We start from the raw sequence: 18,550 nt of genomic DNA on the forward strand, positions 1-18,550 counted from the left end.
AAAAAAAAAAAAAAAAAAAAAAGAGTTAATAAAGAAAGGGAGTAGTGTTAGGTGGGATGAAGGAGGAATGTTTTACGGAACTTTATCATTCATTACCTGCAGTTCCCTTTTCGCCTTTCTCTCCTTTCCTGCCATCTCTACCATCTCTTCCCGGAAGGCCGATTCGACCATGGTGCCCAGGAGAACCGTTTGCTCCAGGGGGTCCTGGAGGTCCAGGTAAGCCAGGAATGCTACAGATATATCTTGGGGAGTAGCTCTCTCCTTTGATCTGACTACCCCGAGGTTGTCCACTTGCGCATATGGCAAAACTTGTGACATAGAGCAACACAAACATCTTTGGCTCTGGAAGAGAAACACACAGACGTAAGTGCACCCTGTCAGGGTGGGGTTTCACATGGTTGATTCAGTGTGACAGGAGAATGGGCATCCGCCCCAACTCCCTGCAGCCTTCATCTTTCCACTTGTAAAATCAGTTTTCCCTCGTAAATCCCTTGAAAACGGTTAGCACGTTATCGACAGAGTCCTCAGTGCCCAGCGCAGGGTGGTACAGATGAAGGATTGATTAGAAAATTTTCAAAACAAATCACTGCTTTGCATTTATTCTACAAAAATCAATGACAGGCTTTGAAAAATGAACCTTTCTGTTTGCAAAAGTAATGCATTTCTTTAAAAAAAAAAGAGAGCTGTAAATGAATAAGATAAATATCAGTGCTGTTTTATCACTCAGAGATAATTACTCCTTACACTTTAATGTATAAGTTGTTCTGTATTTTTTCATTTATGCTGTGCAGAAAAACAATATTGGGTCATTTCTACAATTCTTTAACATTTATTTCACTTAACAGTGTATTAGGAACATCTTCCTATGTTAAAATTATTCATGACATTAAGAATTCTTGCTTTTGTCTTTACTATGTTTTATGCATATAATCCTCCATTATAGACATTTGCTTCTAGCGTTCTGCCAATATAAACACCATACTAGACATCATTCTATCTCATCTTTGCATGCATCCATGACTGTTTTCTTTGAATTTATGGGCTTTTAAAGCCGAAAAAAGAAGAAGCATTTTCAGGAAAACCATGTTTTTCACTTGGTAATCATGTGTAATGCCAATTAGTGTTAATTGGAGTACTGTGCATGTCCTGAGGGAAGCTTCAAACTTTAATTTAAAATCTGCAGGATATAATACCATGGTGTCCCGTTAAGCCTTTAGCATGGGGGGTCAATTAAGGAGCTGTGTGAAATTAAGTCACACAGCGCACCATGGGCTCAGAGTGAAGCAGGCCCTGGGTCCCTTCAGCTCTAATCTAATAGGACTTGGGTTTCCCTCTGCAAAGCCTGGCATCTGTAAATGATGCATCGCGTATTAGCGTGACATCCTGGCTCCACTGAGGGTGGAGGAGGGTGGCATCAGCTAAAGACGCCTGATTTTTAGAATAAGCAATTTCTTGCATGGGAAATATGTAGACAAGAGGCTTGGGGCTGTGTAACTGAGACATTTTTGGATAGTCCGACCTGTGTTTTAAAAAGAAATCTATATAGAGCATCATCTAGGCTATACTCTCCCAAAGGACATAATCATAAAACATGGGGGAAACAGCCTGAAAATTTCTTTCTTTCTTTCTTTTTCATGGCTGCCTCATAAAACTAACCAGGAAAATGTACTGTTTTAATGATACCCACAGGGGAAATGGCAAAATTTTGGAATTTGACCCAGAAATTTGCTAGAGTGCAGGAATGACAAACAGAAAAATGCAGTACGCTTATGAGATTCTGAAATGAGCCTCCTTCCTAGAAATTTATTGGCAAGAAACCAAAGCAACTTAGATAAGCAGAGGCTTTATATCTTCAACCAAATCTTAGTGTTACCAGCTCTCCCCCCAAAAAAGAACAACCCCCTAAAAAAGTAGGCATTATCGCATCTTTACCACTTTTTGCTGTTCCACTTGTCATCATCTGTGTTTTGTCACTATAATGAAATACTTGAGGCTGGGACTTATGAAGGGAAGCGGCGTATGCAGCCCATGGTTTTGCACACTGACAGTTCAAACCACATAGTACTGGCTTTGTCCAGGGTCCATGTGACTCATCACTTGGTGGCAGATGGCATGATGGTGAAAATGTTGGACAGAGAGGGTTAGGGGGAGAGGTCACAGGGCAAGTTAGAGAGAGGGGGCGTGTCCTGACTTGTGGATTTCCATTAGGTCCCATGGCCTTAGCATCCCGCCACTGCCACAACTGAGGGCCAAGCTCGCATCACACGAGCCCTTGGAGAACACACTTAAATACATCCCAGCTGAGGGAAGCACAAACCCAAAATGACCGATCCTGTTGCTCAGTGGGATTAAGGCACATTCTCACAAGCCCCATGAGCCTAATACAGGTACCAGTCCTTCCAAAGGTGCCTCAGATGAAAGAAAATGGAAAGAACTTTTTATACACACTCCTGTCTGCCCTTAACATGCATAAATTAAATCACCAGTTTCTCTCTTTTGTGAAAGATTGATGAGGCGAAGGGTCTCACAGAAGGAAGTCATAAGGAGGCTTTTGACTACGTGTGGGATGCAAGGTTTGAGGCTATGGCCAGGAGGGGATGCTAACAACGACTAGAAATTGCCTGGAGAAGGTACTGGGACAGTGTCATGTTAGACACTGTGGCTGAGGTGGGAGAATACAGTGACGCTGACAGTCTGAGAGCGGTGGGAAAGAAGCAGGGTGAGGGTCTAGTTATGGAGAGCAGAGGGAGCAGAAATTTAAAAGGTGGACTTGGCTGAAAGGGTATTTAACATCGTCCATAACCAGGCAAGAAGGTGCTCAAAGGAAGAACACATTACAGCAACTGACGTGAATGAGTGAGCTGCTCTTTTTCTTCCAGTAGATATGGTTGCATTTTATTTTTCATTCATGAATTGAGGCATCATCCAGTTCACAAAGAGGATGGCACCTTACACAAGGCATTGGCAGAATAACGCATTTTGGAAGCTGGAGAGAAGGAAGCAGGGAAAGATTGATAGGGAAGCATATTAGCTAATGACAGGTAACTCCATGTTACTTTATAAAAATTAAAACAGGGTCTGCCTTGCTACTGCCCCGCAGATACAATGGAACCTCTTGTTTTATGGAACATCTGGTCTGTTTTGGGCTCTATCTGCTGCCCTAAAATTTAAATCCAATTAATAGAATAATTATTCTTTGTTTATTCTGTGCTTTTTTAAATTAATTAAGCTCATTGGTACATTTTAGGTATACATAGTGATCACATTCATCACAGGGAATTTGGACCTGTACATGATATAACTATTATTTTTTTTCCCATTCCCTTACCCTCCCTTCAATCCCTCATCCCTTCTTCATTTACAAAAGCTTGATTTCCATTTTTCCTTCTTTTCTTGTCATTTTTTCTTTTCCTTTTCTTCCTTTCTGCCACCCCCCTCCCGAGTGCCCCTTCCCATTTGAACATTTTCTTCCTGTTTCACAGAATGTGTTATGCATTTTGGTCCTTATTGACACTTTTGGTTTAGGAGTGAACTGCTTTTCATTGCTAAATGCACTAAAACATCATCTGTACCAAAGTCGAAAGGCTCTGAGTCTGTGAACCATCCCTGGCCGTGTACAGGGACACTGTGTGTGGTACCTGGTACAACGCGATGGCGTCATGGCCACACCAGGGACTCCTGGGACTTGGTTCATAATGGAAGCCCACAGCGGCTTCCCTGTGCAAAGTCTTTTTCTCCGCTTAGGAGTCTAACGCTTCCTGTTCCCTGGTACCATGGTCTGTGAGGTCCTCCCCACACCCCTGACTCATCCATTTTCCAGCTCACTCTCCGGCTGCCAGCCCCTCTGGATTCCTTGCAGGCCCTTTGTATGTTCCTCCTCTCTGTCTAAAACCCTTTTTGTTCTGTCTTTCTAAAACACTGGATGCTCTTTACTAGTACATGTTTGCAGTACGTAGAGATTACATGCATTGTGGAAAATGGGTATATGTACAGAACGTCTCACTTCTTCCCCCTCCCATCTTTATGGCTTATTTCCCCACCTCCCTTCTTGAAGTCTTCTCGCAAATGCCATCTTGTCCCTGAGTTCAACTTTATCACCTTGCTTAAGACTGGAAAGTGCTTTCTTTTACCCTCTACCCTTCGTTTTCCTGCTCTGTTTATTTCTATTCCCCATTGTGCTAATCACTTCAAGCTCACTAGATTATGCCTGTCTTTATTTTATGTTGTTCACTTCTGGCTAGTGGTATGTATGCTCCACGTGGGTGAGGATTTTTGTCTTAATTATTATTGATGCTTATAACAAAGCTTAGTACAAAATGTCCCAAGCTGGGCAAAGAGAAGACTTTTGGGGAGGTGCAAGTTTTGTGAAATATGAGAATAGTATATGAGAAAAGGGGAAAAGAGGATTTAAAGAGTTTCCTGGGATCTATGTTTCTCTTTTGTAGTGTTTGAGAAGTACAAAGATAGGGTTTGAATTATTTTTATTTTGTACAGCCCATGTGGTTTGAAAATATTAAAAATTTAATTTTTTGGTTGATAATAGTTTACACTTCATAATAATTTGAAAGAACAAACGAGAAGTACACACATATCTTTATTTTTCTCAGACTTCTAGATATCCAGTTGACTCTCTGGATGATTACTGCTGCAGATTCTTGTGTGTCCTCTTTTCCCATTTGGCACCTGTACACAATGTTCTACACTTTGCTTTTTGCTTCCATATCAGTATAGAGAGTCATCAGTGATCCCTCAGTATCCACAGAGGACTAGTTCCAAAAATCCCTGGACCACCCACATTGATACCAAAATCCAAGGATGCCCAAGTCCTGGATGTAAAATTGTGTAGTGCATGCACATCTTCCCGAATGCTTTAAATTATCTAGAGATTACTTATCATATCTAAAATGAAAATGTTATGTAAAGAGTTGCTACATTGTTTTATTTAGATAATAAGAAAAAAGTCTGTACAGCCTCAGTGCACAAACTTTTGCATATTTTTGTGTCTGTATGTATCTGTCTTGGTGAATGTAGAGCTACTTCACCCCTTTTATTTCAGAGGTTATAAAACAGCCATTATATACATACATTGTATTTTTCAGTGCCCCCTAATACACATTTGTTCTTTTGCTACTGTAAACAGTGGTGCAATGAATATTTATACCTATCTGCACATGATGCGGGGCATGAAGTGTAAATAATTTTTCCCAGTTTGTCTTTTTACTTTTTTCATGGGTTTTGAGGATATTTTTGCCATGAAAACAATTTTAAAATTCTAGCTTAGTGTGTTTAGAAGACTTCCCTCACTTCAAGATGCTAAGGACCACCCTTCACTTCTCTTTAATTCTCTTGTTTCAATTCATCACATTTAAAATTTTGATGTTAGAGTTTTTCTGAATTCAAAGAGGATACAGCTTTATATTTCCAACTCCGTGTCCCAAGTAATCAACTTATCATCCACTGCCCGCAGCTTTGGAGTGAACTCAGTTATTTTGAATGAATCATTTGGGTCATAACTTTATAAATATTATAGTAATTGGTAACAGCTTTATAAAGATATAATTTGCATGCCATGAAATTGACCAGAGTATACAATTTAGTGCACATCATAATCCACTTTAGAACCTTTTTAAAATCCTGAAAAGAAATTAGCAGTGACTTCTCCTACAATATGCTTTACAAGCATTCAATTGAACTCTATAAATTTATGCAGTTATGCAAGAGTGTATTTCTTTCCACTTTTGCACTTATTTGGAATTGGAAATCAAAGCTCTGAAAGTAATGATAATCTTGAGCAGGTCTGTCTTAGATATCAATTGTAAATGGCTTTCTTATTTTTCTGCAGAGATAGCAAAGTAACAGGTCATTGGCTTGTTAAGTGCATATTTTAAAAAGTTCTACATATATACGTATACTTTCATATTAATGTGTGTTTATTTTTTTATTTTTTTATTTTTTTTGGTTTTTCTCCGGTACTGGGAACTCAGGACATTGCGCTTGCCAGGCAGGTGCTTTGCCGCTGAGCTAAATCCCCAGCCCCTTAATGTATGTTTAGAATCTTTAGGGTAACGATGTAGTGATAGTGTTTTGTTACTTTTCTTAGTTACAAATATCCTTTGTTCTTGCTAAACTAGCCGTGAAAAACAGTAGGAGAAATACTGATGAAATCAGTGTGAACACTGAGCTCCCAGAAAATGTGTTCACAGATTGAGAACCTCTTGTGAAGAATGTGTTTTTTTCTTGTAGAAATAAAAGATGTTGATGGGAGTGTGAAATGGTGCAACCTCTGGAAAGCAGTATGGTGAGTCCTCAAAAAAGTTAAATATAAAATTACTTTATGCTCCAGCAATTCCACATCAGGGCATACATCCTAAAGAAGTAGAAACAGGGACTCAAACAGATATTTGCACACCTGTGTCCATGGTAGTATTACTCACAATAGCCAGAAGGCTGTTACATCAACAGAAGGGTGAATTGAACAAAGCATGTTCTGTACGTACAATGGAATATTATTCAGCCTTAAAAAGGAAGTAAATCTAATGCAGGTGACAGGACAGATGAACCTTGAAGCCATTATGCTATATGAAATAAGGCAGATACAAAAGGACAAGGACCGTGTGATTCCTTTCATAGGGTGTTCCTAGACTAGACACACTCATGGAGACAAAAACACTACCATTTCTCTATGGACTCATCCACACAGTCATAAAATGGCACGGCCAAGACTTGGACTGAGTTATGTTTCTTTCCAAACATTTGAGTTTTCCTCTACATCATGTGAGGGAAACTATAACACATTACTTCATGACAAAGGACTGGACTTGATTATTAATTCAACTTGAAAAGGCGCTTTGCCTGGAAATCATTAGGAAGAGGATAGGTGACCAGGGAGAGCTGAAACAAGACATCTCCTTGGCCTCCAATGTGGAGATTTCACAATAGTAGGCTTTGTCCTTCTCTGGATGCAGTAGGAGGGGCGCTGAGCTCAGGACAGGATGCAGAACTCAGCTGTCCAGCCCCAGTTCCTTCTTTGTTGCAGGTCCTCATCTCCTTGCCTCTGGAGCTCTAACTTTCTTAAGCAGGACTGCATCCCTGTTTGAATAAGCTCCTTCTCCTGGAACTGCTCAGGTCCTTGCAAGTTCACACAGCTATCATGTGCTGTGGCTTCCACTTGCTTGCTAATTTCCCCAGTAAAGTGTAAATATGTAAATATGTCTGTATCACAGACATATAGGGAAGAGGCTGACCTGTAGCAGAGGCCCAGCACAGGTTGAATGAAGAAAAATACATAGTCATCTGGGTTTATTATTATCAGCAGTTCGTGATTCCTAAATTTTGGTTGTTTCATGTTAAGTGCTATGACAGTTCTCCAGCAAAAACCTGACATTTGCAAAACTTTACAGTCTACAGAGCAATGTTCCATCTGTACCATCCCCCCAAAGGCCCTTTTGTGATAGATTGGACAGGAAACCAGAGTCCAGAGGCCATTGTCTGCAGTCACAAAGCTAGTGGCAGACTAGAGATTGAGACCTGGGTCTTCAGTTTCACGGATTCTTCCTACAGAACCACCTGTTTAATACACTAAAAATCTACTGTAATGAAGATAGGCCATTGCACCTACATTTGTCAGAAGTCTAAAAGACAGAGTAAATACCATACCGTGCTCTCAGCTGGTGGGTGGCTGCTCGGTTCTCAGTGCACAAGAGACTGAAGATCTTCCATGAGAGCTCAGTGAGAAACTTGCTGTGGTACCAGGCAGAATAAGAAATCCAAATTCTCAAAAATTTCCAAATAGTTGTGCTAAAAATAATCTAGTTTAGTCCCAAAGAGCCAGAGGCTCTGGAAGTCGTTCATCAAGCAAAGCTCAACTCAGGGACCAGTTAAAATTACAGTCTTGTTTGGGATAATCTTTGAGCGCCTGCTTTCCTTGACTGGTAAGTTTATAGACTTCTCCATGTTGCTGTACTCTAGCCTCCTTTTCAGATTTGTTTACTTAATTTTTCCTTCTTCATTTGTTTTCCACTGAGTGGATGGTTCCAGAAAAAAAATTACTCACCACCTGGAAATCAGTTGTTAACTTAGAGAAAAATGTCATTTCCTAGTTGAGAGTTTTTGAGGTAGAAACTTTAAATTCTAGACATAGAATGGGCTTCATGGACTAACTAGGAGCACTGCCCCTGTTCTTGGTAAACATGGCAGGAAAACGGCCCTTTATGCTTTGTGCTGTAAAAAGGGAGATGGTTATGGACCCTGTACTGATGTTTTCTTTGTTCTTTGCTGAATGGATAAATGATTGAGTATTTTTAGAAGACAAATATGTCTTTGTTCCTGCAAAGAACAGATCATAACAACTCAGAAGGCAGAGTGATTCTCCAAAGCCCAAGACTACTTATCTTTGGTGCAATCAATTTCTTTGTTTCCTTCTGATATGCATTTCTTATATCTCCATGGTAACAACAATATATCATTCATGATGTCACTTAGGGAAATTAAGTGGCTAAAAAAAATCTTGTTTTCTCTCTTATTCTTCTGAAGCAATAACTCTGAAAGAAATGTTTCCAGCATTAGGGAAGTGAATACTGACCACAAAATTAACCAAGAATATTACGGGCCTCCCCATACTAAGGTTTATTCTGTCTTCAGTACCACTTTGCACTTGGGAGGAAATGGTTTTTTGAGTTTTTTGGCTGTCAAATTCTCAGTGATATCATAGCAATGTAAAATAACATCTTGAGAACAGAAGATAATCCAATATGTTTTCTAAATGAGAATGTGCTCTTAATTGCATAGAATTCCTGGGCTTGTTTTCTCATCTTCAGAATAAAATGGTTGTTCTTAATTTTTTCTAATGTTCTTTGCAGTTCTTAATCTTGCCTAACAGAATGTTGATATTGAATGGCAGTTACTGACAAGCTTAATCTCAGGTGGTCCAGCTTTTTGTATGCTCATTTGCTTAAAAGATATCACTTAAGTGTAGTTTTCCCATTTATTCATTGAATGAGTTCTCTGCGAGGAAACTGGGATGAAATTGTAGGCCAGCAAATGTTTGGATAGATAGATGGGCTCTTCTCTTTCTGACTTCCTTTGGCCAAGTGTTGATATCATTTATGGATATTCATATTTGCTTTTTGTGTCCTTTGTCTTTAGTGTTGTTTATCACATTAAAACTTTTTATATTTTTGATGAATATGTATCAGTTGCACATATTAACGGAGTTCACTGTGATATTTTCATTCTTGCATTCAACCTGCACTGATCAAATCCCATCTTCCTCTTTACATCTCCTGTTCTCACCCAGGCCAACCCCTCTACCACACTTCTGATGATGAGGCTTCTTGTATCATGAAAGTCTCATGGTATTTTTTTCTGTTCTGCAATATTCAACTTTCCTCTTTTAAAAAATTATTTTTCATTTCAGAAACTTCATATAATCTATGTTTTTCTGCATTTATTTTTCTTTCCAGAGAGATGAACCTCTGGAATAAGTCTCTTAGAGCATTCAGATCTCAGATGTGGATACAACTTGTTGGCATCTAGTTCATTCAGTTGTTTTTGTACTCATTTTTGAAGCAGTAGTGAAAAGCAATGGGGCAAAAAAACATGCTGAAGGGAGCGTTGACTATGAGTAAAAAACCAGATCCCACCTTCACCTGCCGCTCACCCCATGGCCGAGGTCTTATCCCATTATTTTCTAAGCAGATAGCTTTTCCCCTCCTAGCTTGCGATTTTGTTTTTAGTTTTTATTGATTTTTCAACTGAATTCAGTTCAATTTGTTCTGGGAATTTGGTCATTCCCAGACCATCTTCCCAGCTCTTGAAAAAAGAAAAAAGTTCAGGTTTGTAGCATTTGCAATTTCCTGGGTATAAATACTCCACTATAGTCAGTTTTAAGTTACCAACCTGACATTTACTGAATACAAAATTGGGAAGGCATGTGTAGAAATTAGCTGTCACTGGCTTTTCTAAAATGACTGCACACACCACTGGTATTTCTCTCCCTCTCCCTCTCTCTGTCTCTTTGTCTTTCTCTCTCCTGTCCATATACCATTTGAATAGACACTAGATTTATTTATGTAATTATTTATTTATTTTTTGTTTTTTTCCCAGTACCGGGAATTGAACTCACGACCTTGCGCTTGCCAGGTGCTGCTGAGCGAAATCCCCAGCCCTTAGATTCATTTTAAATGATGATATACAAGGAGCACATACAGTGTTCTAACACATTGCAAGCATTGCTTCCTTTAATTTTCACAACATGATTTTCTCATCTTCCTTTCACAGATGAGTAATCCAGGTAGTCAGCACACCACACAGCTAGCGCAACTCACTATTGGGCATATCTCCTCCCTAAGGTATTGCTAACTTTGCAAGACCAGGTTTCTGCATCCAAACAACTTACAATTGGTGGACACACAGTTGTGTCTTCCTCCTTCCTGCAGATGCATCATGGTCTCTTAGGAATGTGATCTCCTCTTTCTAGTCTCAGAGCCTTGCTTACTTCATTTCCTAAGCCTTTTAAGTCCTCACCAACCATGTTCTCCCCATGCCCCCTTCCCATCTGCTTACATTTATCTTCCTATGCGTCACTTCCTCTAGAGAGTTTCCCTAATGCTCTCTCTCAACCAGGCACAAAACTTCCTGAACCTTCCTAACTTGTTACATGGACCTCTCTTAGGCACTGTAGCTCACTGGTTCTTAACCACTTCTACTGAATTAGCATACACTGGCTCAAGACTAGTCAATTCTGTTTGATAAAAGCTCTTTGTATTGGCTGTGAAGTAGATGCTCTGATTTATATTAGTCACAATGGGCTAACAAAATAGTTCATGTAACTGAAAGTTACCAGAATTCATCTCAGATGTCCTGAAGGGGTAGAGAAGAAAGAACTGACATAATTTGACATTCTAGAACAATGGATAAGAGAAAAATAAGTTGCTTCCTACTTAGAGCATATGAAGGCTCTATAAGACCATTTGATCTACTCACTAAACTTCAGGGTTCTTTGAGGGAAAAATACAGAGAGACGTAAAGCATTTCTCAGGGAAACCCAGTTAAGGTTACAGGTCAGATAATGTTTGCCTATGAAAATAGCATTTGACACAAAATGTGAAACAAGAGTAGGCACTGAGGTAGGAAAACGCTTTCAGTCTGGGAGAAGCCAGGTACAAAACCCTGGCATGGAAGAGGACAGTGTTAATGGAGGTCATGAGAAAAAGAGAGAGGAATACGAGCCTGGAGGGTGTGCCTGGACCAGGCAGGGCTCTGCAGGTCTTTATCCTGGGTGAGTAGGAGACCTTGAAGGGCTGTGAGTGGGCTTTATGGGCCTGGCTATCGACTCTCCCCCAACTCTGATAACAATAATGAGGATGATGTAGGGAGAGGTGGTGCTTGTGGCCATGCATCCGTCACCCATCTTCAATGTCACCCAAGGGCAATATTGCCTCACTGACACCCCCTTCCCTCTTGTGCTTCTTTTCTCCCTATCCTTGCATTCTTTTTCAAGCAAATTCCAGGCATCATATCATTTATTCCATAACTATTTCTATAAAACCTAAGAACTTGCATCATCTTAGATAATAAAAGAGTTGTTGACACCATGTAGCTTTATTGGCCCTGGAGGCCCTTTAACCAAAAATGAGCATGCTTTAGATAGGTCAAAAATAGCCTAAAAACATGTCACTTAACAAATTATCATGCACTAAAAGTTCAGATATGTGATTTTTATGTGGCTGTCAGGATTTTTCAGTGACATCTTCTGAGTGTAGACAGAACTCTCTCATGACTTGTTTTGGCAATTTCAAGAAGACTTGGGCTTGTTACAGGCCTATCTGTGGACCATGGGTTCTTGAAGGAATGTGGTGTAGAGCTGGTCTCCAGTCCCCAGCATGTTGGGAATGGTGATGTGGCTGCCAAGGGGTCCAACTTTTGCTTTTACTAACAAAACCTGTCATGCTGCCTTAAGATTGTTTAGGAAACACTACAGACCAGGCTCTGTTTTCAAAATGTTAGTTCATCTCAGAATCTTGGAATGCAAAGGGGCAGATAGGGTGACTTGAACTGCCTCTAAGGGTTGACGAGTCAATGGCCACAGAATTGCGCATGTCACTCTGGAGTGTGTCTGAGCACGGATCGGTACTGCTGCTCCCAAATTTTCTACTGCACCAACACTGGAAACAGGCGACACAAATGTGCAGGATGACAGAAAAACCTTCATGGAGCCTGCTTTACCACCTCCAAGCCTCTCAGTTGTTCTGACTTCAACTTGCCCACTTTACTGAGAGATATTTAGCATTGCAAGGAGACACATCTTTGAATGATGGACAATAAGACAATAGTCTCATTTATCAAGGGTTACCATGGGAAGACCCTTGTGATTGTTAATTTATGTGTGAACTTTGCTGGACCACAGAACGAACAGCTGATAAAACATTATTTATGGGTGTTATGGCTGAAATCTAAAATGTCTCCCCAAAGCCTCATGTGTTTGGAAATTGATTGGTTAATGAGGATGCGTTGCTTATCCATGGACACGTGCTGTTAGAAGGTGAGGCCTAGTTGGAGGCGGGCCAGTGGGGCTGTGATTTGGAAGGGGAATTCTTGTCCCTGGCTTTTTCCTTCTCTCTCTCTGCTCCCTGACTGTCATGGCTTTGGCAGCTTCCCTCAGTCATACACTTCTGCAGTGGTGTTTCTGCCTTGGAGCCAGGTGACCATGGATTGAAATCATGAACCAAAATGAACCTTTGTTCCTTCAAGTCATGGGTATTGGGTATTTTGTCCCAGCAGTGGGAAAGTGGCTAAGACACAGGGTGGATCTGTGAGAATGTTTGTAGATGAGATGTATATGAGAATCGGTAGGCTGAGTAAAGCAGATGGCTGGGACAAAATATCTGACACATGTATCTTACAGGAGAGTGGTTTAATTTGACTCATTGATTCAGAGGATTTAGTCCATAGTTGGTTGGTTCCAAGGCAGAAATGGCATGGTGAGGGAAAGCTCCTCATGACATGGGAACCATGAGGAAGAGAGAGGAGGACAAAAACATACCTTCCAGATCATGGCCCCTGTGACCTCCTCTTCCGATGAGGCCCCACCTCCTAACTTCACAGTCAGCTGGGAAAGCATCAATGCACTAATCCACTGATGAGTTTAGTGCCAATAATCTTCTCAAGGGTGACCCACCTCTGTACAAAAGACTTTTGGGAGACATTTTAGATCTGAACCGTAGAATTTGTCTTCATGACATCTAATAGCAATAGAAAACTTCAATTAAAATGTTGTATTTGTCAGTTTAGCATTGAATAAACAGGGAATGATGTTAGAAGATAATATACTTTTCCTAATCCTTTGGTCAGGAAGACAGATTTTCTAAATTCATTTATGTTCTCCCACACCATTTTATGTATTTTACCCCAGGGAAGATGGGATGAATTATTTTATAGGCAAATTTGGTAAGATAGATAGGCATATTCTGCTCAGTTGACCAGAGATGAAAATCTGCTCAATTGCAAGGAATCTGGATTAAAAACTCCTTTGTTATTATATCTAAAATATCTTTTCTTAAAAAGTAAATTTATTGAGGAGTAATTTGTGCTAAGATTCATTATTTTGTGAGGTATGGTGATGCACATCTGTAATTCCAGCCTCGGGAGGCTGAGGCAGGAGGATTGTTGTGAATTCAACACCAGCCTGGGCTACAAAGTGAGCTGAAAGCCAGCCTGAACTGCATAGTGAGACTCTGTCTCAAAAAAACACAAAAAAGATTCATTATTTTCATATGTATTCTTTGAGAAATTTTGATCAAGTATACAGTTGTATAACCACTAGCCCAATAGAGATCCAGAACAATTCAATCTTCCCAAAAATGGCTCCTCCTGCCTCTTTGTTGTGAATTTCCTCCACCTCAAGCCATTGACAACCATCTTATTGCTGACCTTTTAAAAAAATATTTATTCTTTTAATTTTTGTCTTTTTAAAGAATATAAATGAAGTCATCCAAAATGTGGGCTTTTGAAGCCATCTACTTTCACTGAACACACTGCTTTTGAGAGTGGTTCTTTCATTGCTGAACGGTAGTCTACTCCCTGGTTGCAGTGTACCCATTTATCCATGTCCCAGGTGATGGACCTCAGGTTTATTTCCTATTTTTAGTTATTTTGAAGACTGCAATAAACAGTACATGGCCATATACTTCCATTTCTTTTGGATAAATATCTGGGAGTAGAATTTTTGGGCACTATGTTAAGTGTACATTTAACTTTATAGGAAACTCCCAAACAGCTTTCAAAGAGACAGTGTCAGCCATTTTGCATTTTCAGCAACAATGTATGAACGTTCTAGTTGCTCCACATCCTTGCCATCACTAGACAGCATTTGTTTTTCTTTTGTATTTTAGCCATTATAGTGGGTGTTGGGTGGCATGACATTGTGATTTTTACCTGTATTTTTCTAATGAAGTTGAAGGTATCTTTTGTGATTCTTTGCTATACATGTCTCTTATTTCAGTTCAAATCTTTTGCAGGTATTGGATTGTTCATTTGGTCATTAGAAGACTAATTCGTATGTTGTAGATAAGTATCAGATGTGTATTTTGTAAATATTTTTCCATCTGTGATATGACTTTCTAGTTTTCAGCAATGTCTTTTGAAGAGGTTTGTATAGTTTTGATTATATATAACTTATCAACTTTTTTCTTTTATAGTTGATGTTTTTGTGTCCTATCTAGGAAACCTTTGCCAATCCAAGGTTATACATATTTCTTCTGAGAAATTTACTTTGAGGTTTTGCATTGAGATCTACAATCCACTTAAAGTCAGTGTTTGTATATAGGTGTTGAGGGCTTTCTTTTCTTTTTATATTGACAGGCTAAATATACAAGTAGACAGTGGTCAAACATATAAACACAGAACTCTCACCCACATTCAGGCCAGGAAACCAACCTCTTATCTGCAGTACTTAACCCGGACAGCCAGCCTGCCATAAGTTATACTTGTAGAAAGTTAGACTGCTACCTCTAATAATAATCCAGGAGCCAAACAATAACCTCTACAATGATTGGCCCCAAATGGCTAAGACTTGATTACTAACTGACAACTTCTCTAATTTTTGACCAACTGGAAAAAAAATTGTAAGTCCAGTGACAGAAATTACGTAGAAAGCTAAGCTTCTAGGTCAAGTTTCTGCCCCCAGTGCTCCCAAGCAGGACACAGCCGAAACCTCTCTTTTGACCCATGACACTTTCCCACACATCTATAACTTTTGAGTCTCTGACAAAAAACAAGTGACAGTGGCTAACTCCCTTACACATCAAGCTCTGACAAAGAACCTTCACTTGTTCTCATGTGGTTGGTCTTTGTTTATCTCCACAATATGGATGGCAATAAATCATCTTTGTTTCATTTTTCAGTTTGTACAAATCTCTGCAGGGAAGATGAGTACTATTTTTAAGGGTCCTTAATGCATGGGAGAAAACCAGCATCTACTTGTAAAGGATACATATCTTAGGAGGGGGAGATAGCCTTTTGTACATGAGTCCATCTGTATGTGTTACCCAGGCAGAATGGGCAACTTACAATGAGCACCTGTGAACAATAGATCCTTACTTATTCATCTTTATGTCACTCATATATGGCCAAGGACTAGAATCCAGACATGTTCAACATATGCTGATTGACTTAATGATTTCTTCTAGTTAGATGCTAAGATAAAAGAAAGACATTAGTCTTAAATATTGATTGAGTTCTGCAGGTAACTTCTGATGAGTATGTATCAGGACCAAGTAAATACTTCTCTTTATACGTTTCTACCACCGCTACCCTGGTTTCAGCCCTGCTGTTTCTCAGCTGTCATCTTTCAGCACCCTTTTCACTGTCCTCTCTGCCCTTGATGATGTTTGTCTTCAAGTCCCATCTCCAATCTGCTGTGAAGGTGTATCCAAGTACAGGCATTTGATAATGAATATTTGCTAAACAAATTAATAATATCATTTCTCTATTTACAACCATTCCAACAGTTTACACTCTTTTTATCTGACCCAAAGAAAAAGTAATCACCTATGAGGACAAAGAATACACAATGTACAAACATGGTAAGCACCTACTATTTGCTGGATATATATATATATATATATACACACACACACACACACACATATATATATATAATTTTCATATTGAATTTCAACTTCATCCATAGGCAGTATCCATGTTAAAGTGTTGATTGAAACTAGATGTGTGAATTGAAAGCATTTGACTGAATTTCAACTGGATTTTAAACGAATAAAATCATTCATCACAGCAATGATAATCATAATAACGAAGGGATAGCTAGCTTGCATTTAATGCTTACTATGTGCTGGGGACTGCAGCAGCGTCTGACGTTTATTTTAGTTTCCTCTACTGAATGAGATCAATATGCCCCATCTTAACCTTTGTGAGGACAAGGGGCAAGGATGTGCTCATCATTAGATTAGACATTGATCATAGCAAGCCCTGTAAATTGCTTGTAGCATGAACCTCGTTATTCCCATAACACATCTACATAAACTACAGCTTCAGGAGAGTGAGGAACTTATCCCAAGGCACACAGTTTGGAGCAAAGATACAAAGTATTTGGTGTCGAATGGAACTTTCTAAGGTCCTAAGTTTCCACAGTAATTGCTTCTCCTAAAATGTCCAGCTAGACTGTGGGTGGGACAGGAACAGCCAAGAGGTCCTGCTGGGATTTGCATTCTAGCCAGGGCTCAGTGGGTTGATGTGAGGCAAGGCAAAGAGAAAGGAGGGAATGCTGGGGATAGGAGGTCAACTCTGGCTCCAGAACGGCACCTTTGGGTCCTCTCCTGCATGCAGGTAAAGGGAGAAGCTGAAAGGAAAGAGGGCCAGGAGACCTCATCTCCTTCCTGGGAGGGATATAGGCAGCTCCTGGCAGCCAGCTAGCAACAACCTTCATCTTATTAAGGAAGAAAAGGATCTGGCTCAAGGGTATCTAATTATGAGGGAGTTGGCCAGGGCGCCAATACAAAGGAAAACTCACAGAAGATGCAAATGGAAAGAGGGATTCTTTGCCAGCTCCTGGGTGGCACTGGTTGGAATGGGAGACTCACCTTCAAGCTGGATTTCCAGTACACATTAGCAGCCAAAAGCCAGTTCTCACTTCCAGCTGGCTATCGGCTGCTCCTACTCTGTGGGCAGATGTGGCCTTTGCAGTGGCCACATCTGGCTTCCCAGGAGGCCAAGGGAGGCAGAAAAGGGGATTATTTGAAGAGTGATAGTTGCAGTCAAGAAATCTGCAAGGGTCCAATAGTCAACACTGACTACTGAGACTCCTAATACGAAGTTAATAACACCCAGTTATTGAGCACTTTTTGCATGCCAGCCACTGTGGATCCTGTGAGGTAAGTGAACTTAGTGAGGTCCACACGCAGAAACTGATGCTTCTGAGTGAGTGCTTTGTCCAAAATCACGCTGCTATGGTGGCACAGATTTGCCATTCAAACCCAGATTTGTCTGACCCCTCTCACACTGAACCCGTAGTTTAAAATGAGGGTGGTGATAATACTTAGTTCCTCGGATTATTGTAAATGTTGAAAAAATTCATAGAAAGTAGGTCACAGGTTTCCTAGCATGTAGGAAACAACAATGCAACAGCCTCAGCTGGGTTGATAGCATTTCATGGTTGCGCTGCTGCCTGATAGCTAGTTTTTGCTAAGTGCCATCGTCTGCCTTGTGTTCTCATCTTGGCATCTGAAAACTATCCAGAGGTGCATCTTTGATTTCAAGGAGCTCAGGTCTAATAGCAGAATGGCCATTCAATGAATTAAACCTTGCCGCCTGAGAAGTTTTGTGACATGAATACATAACCACAGTGATGGTAATACTAATGATACTAATAGCTTACATTGATTCTTCACTAAACATTAACATTTATTGTTTAACTCTCCCTAGATTCACTTCATTTTAGGCATCTCAGGTCTACCCAAGTGTTTTCAAACATCTACCCAGGTAGTGGGAGACCCATTTCCCTGCTTTACTTCTTGCAGAACACATGTGAGGCGTTCTGGCCAGGGCCCTGTGAGCAGGAACCAAGTGCAGGGCCAGCAGCTACCAGAGAGCCAACGAAGGCAAAGAATTAGTGGCAGGTGGCAGTCCTTGCACACACATCCCCTTCCAGCCAGAGCAATGTCCTCGGCAGACTCTGTCATAGTGGGGAGAAAGCTGGAAAATCCAACAGTGATTCATGTGCTGGGGAGGAAAGCTGAGCTTCATAGTTTGGCAGGAAAAAAAGTGACAAATACAGTGGAATATTATCCTAGACTCTAAATTAGTGAACTGTCCACATCTCTCTTTCTACTAACCTCTCTTCATGGCAGCTGATGGAGTAAGGACACTGACTTTGAATGTGACCTTGGGCAGATTGCCTTGCACAAATGACTCTGGAAACTTTCTGTCCTCTTCCATAAATTGAAATATTAAAAAAGCCCAGAACAAGTGGAACTGTTACAAAGTTCAATGGAATAATGTATCTCATTGGCTGACAAATTTGTGCTACTCAAGCAAT

The 18,550-nt window shown here is 40.2% G+C and overlaps 1 protein-coding gene across 3 annotated transcripts in view; it reads right to left on the reverse strand.

Annotated features, from left to right (window-relative positions):
* Nucleotides 1-18,550, reverse strand: part of C1qtnf7 (C1q and tumor necrosis factor related protein 7) — a 98,140-nt gene that overhangs the window by 6,806 nt on the left and 72,784 nt on the right. For 2 of the 3 annotated variants that reach the window (XM_005402531.2, XM_005402532.2), the window contains exon 2: nucleotides 97-342. In XM_005402531.2, coding sequence (XP_005402588.1) covers nucleotides 97-342 — 246 coding nt within the window. Of the gene's footprint in view, nucleotides 1-96; nucleotides 343-7,656; nucleotides 7,677-18,550 lie in introns of those variants that run through there. The other variant, XM_005402533.2, reaches the window with a different exon arrangement.

The sequence above is a fragment of the Chinchilla lanigera genome, unplaced genomic scaffold (assembly GCF_000276665.1).
Source record: "Chinchilla lanigera isolate Chin_1 unplaced genomic scaffold, ChiLan1.0 scaffold00079, whole genome shotgun sequence".
In the NCBI taxonomy this organism is placed as follows: Eukaryota; Metazoa; Chordata; class Mammalia; order Rodentia; family Chinchillidae; genus Chinchilla; species Chinchilla lanigera.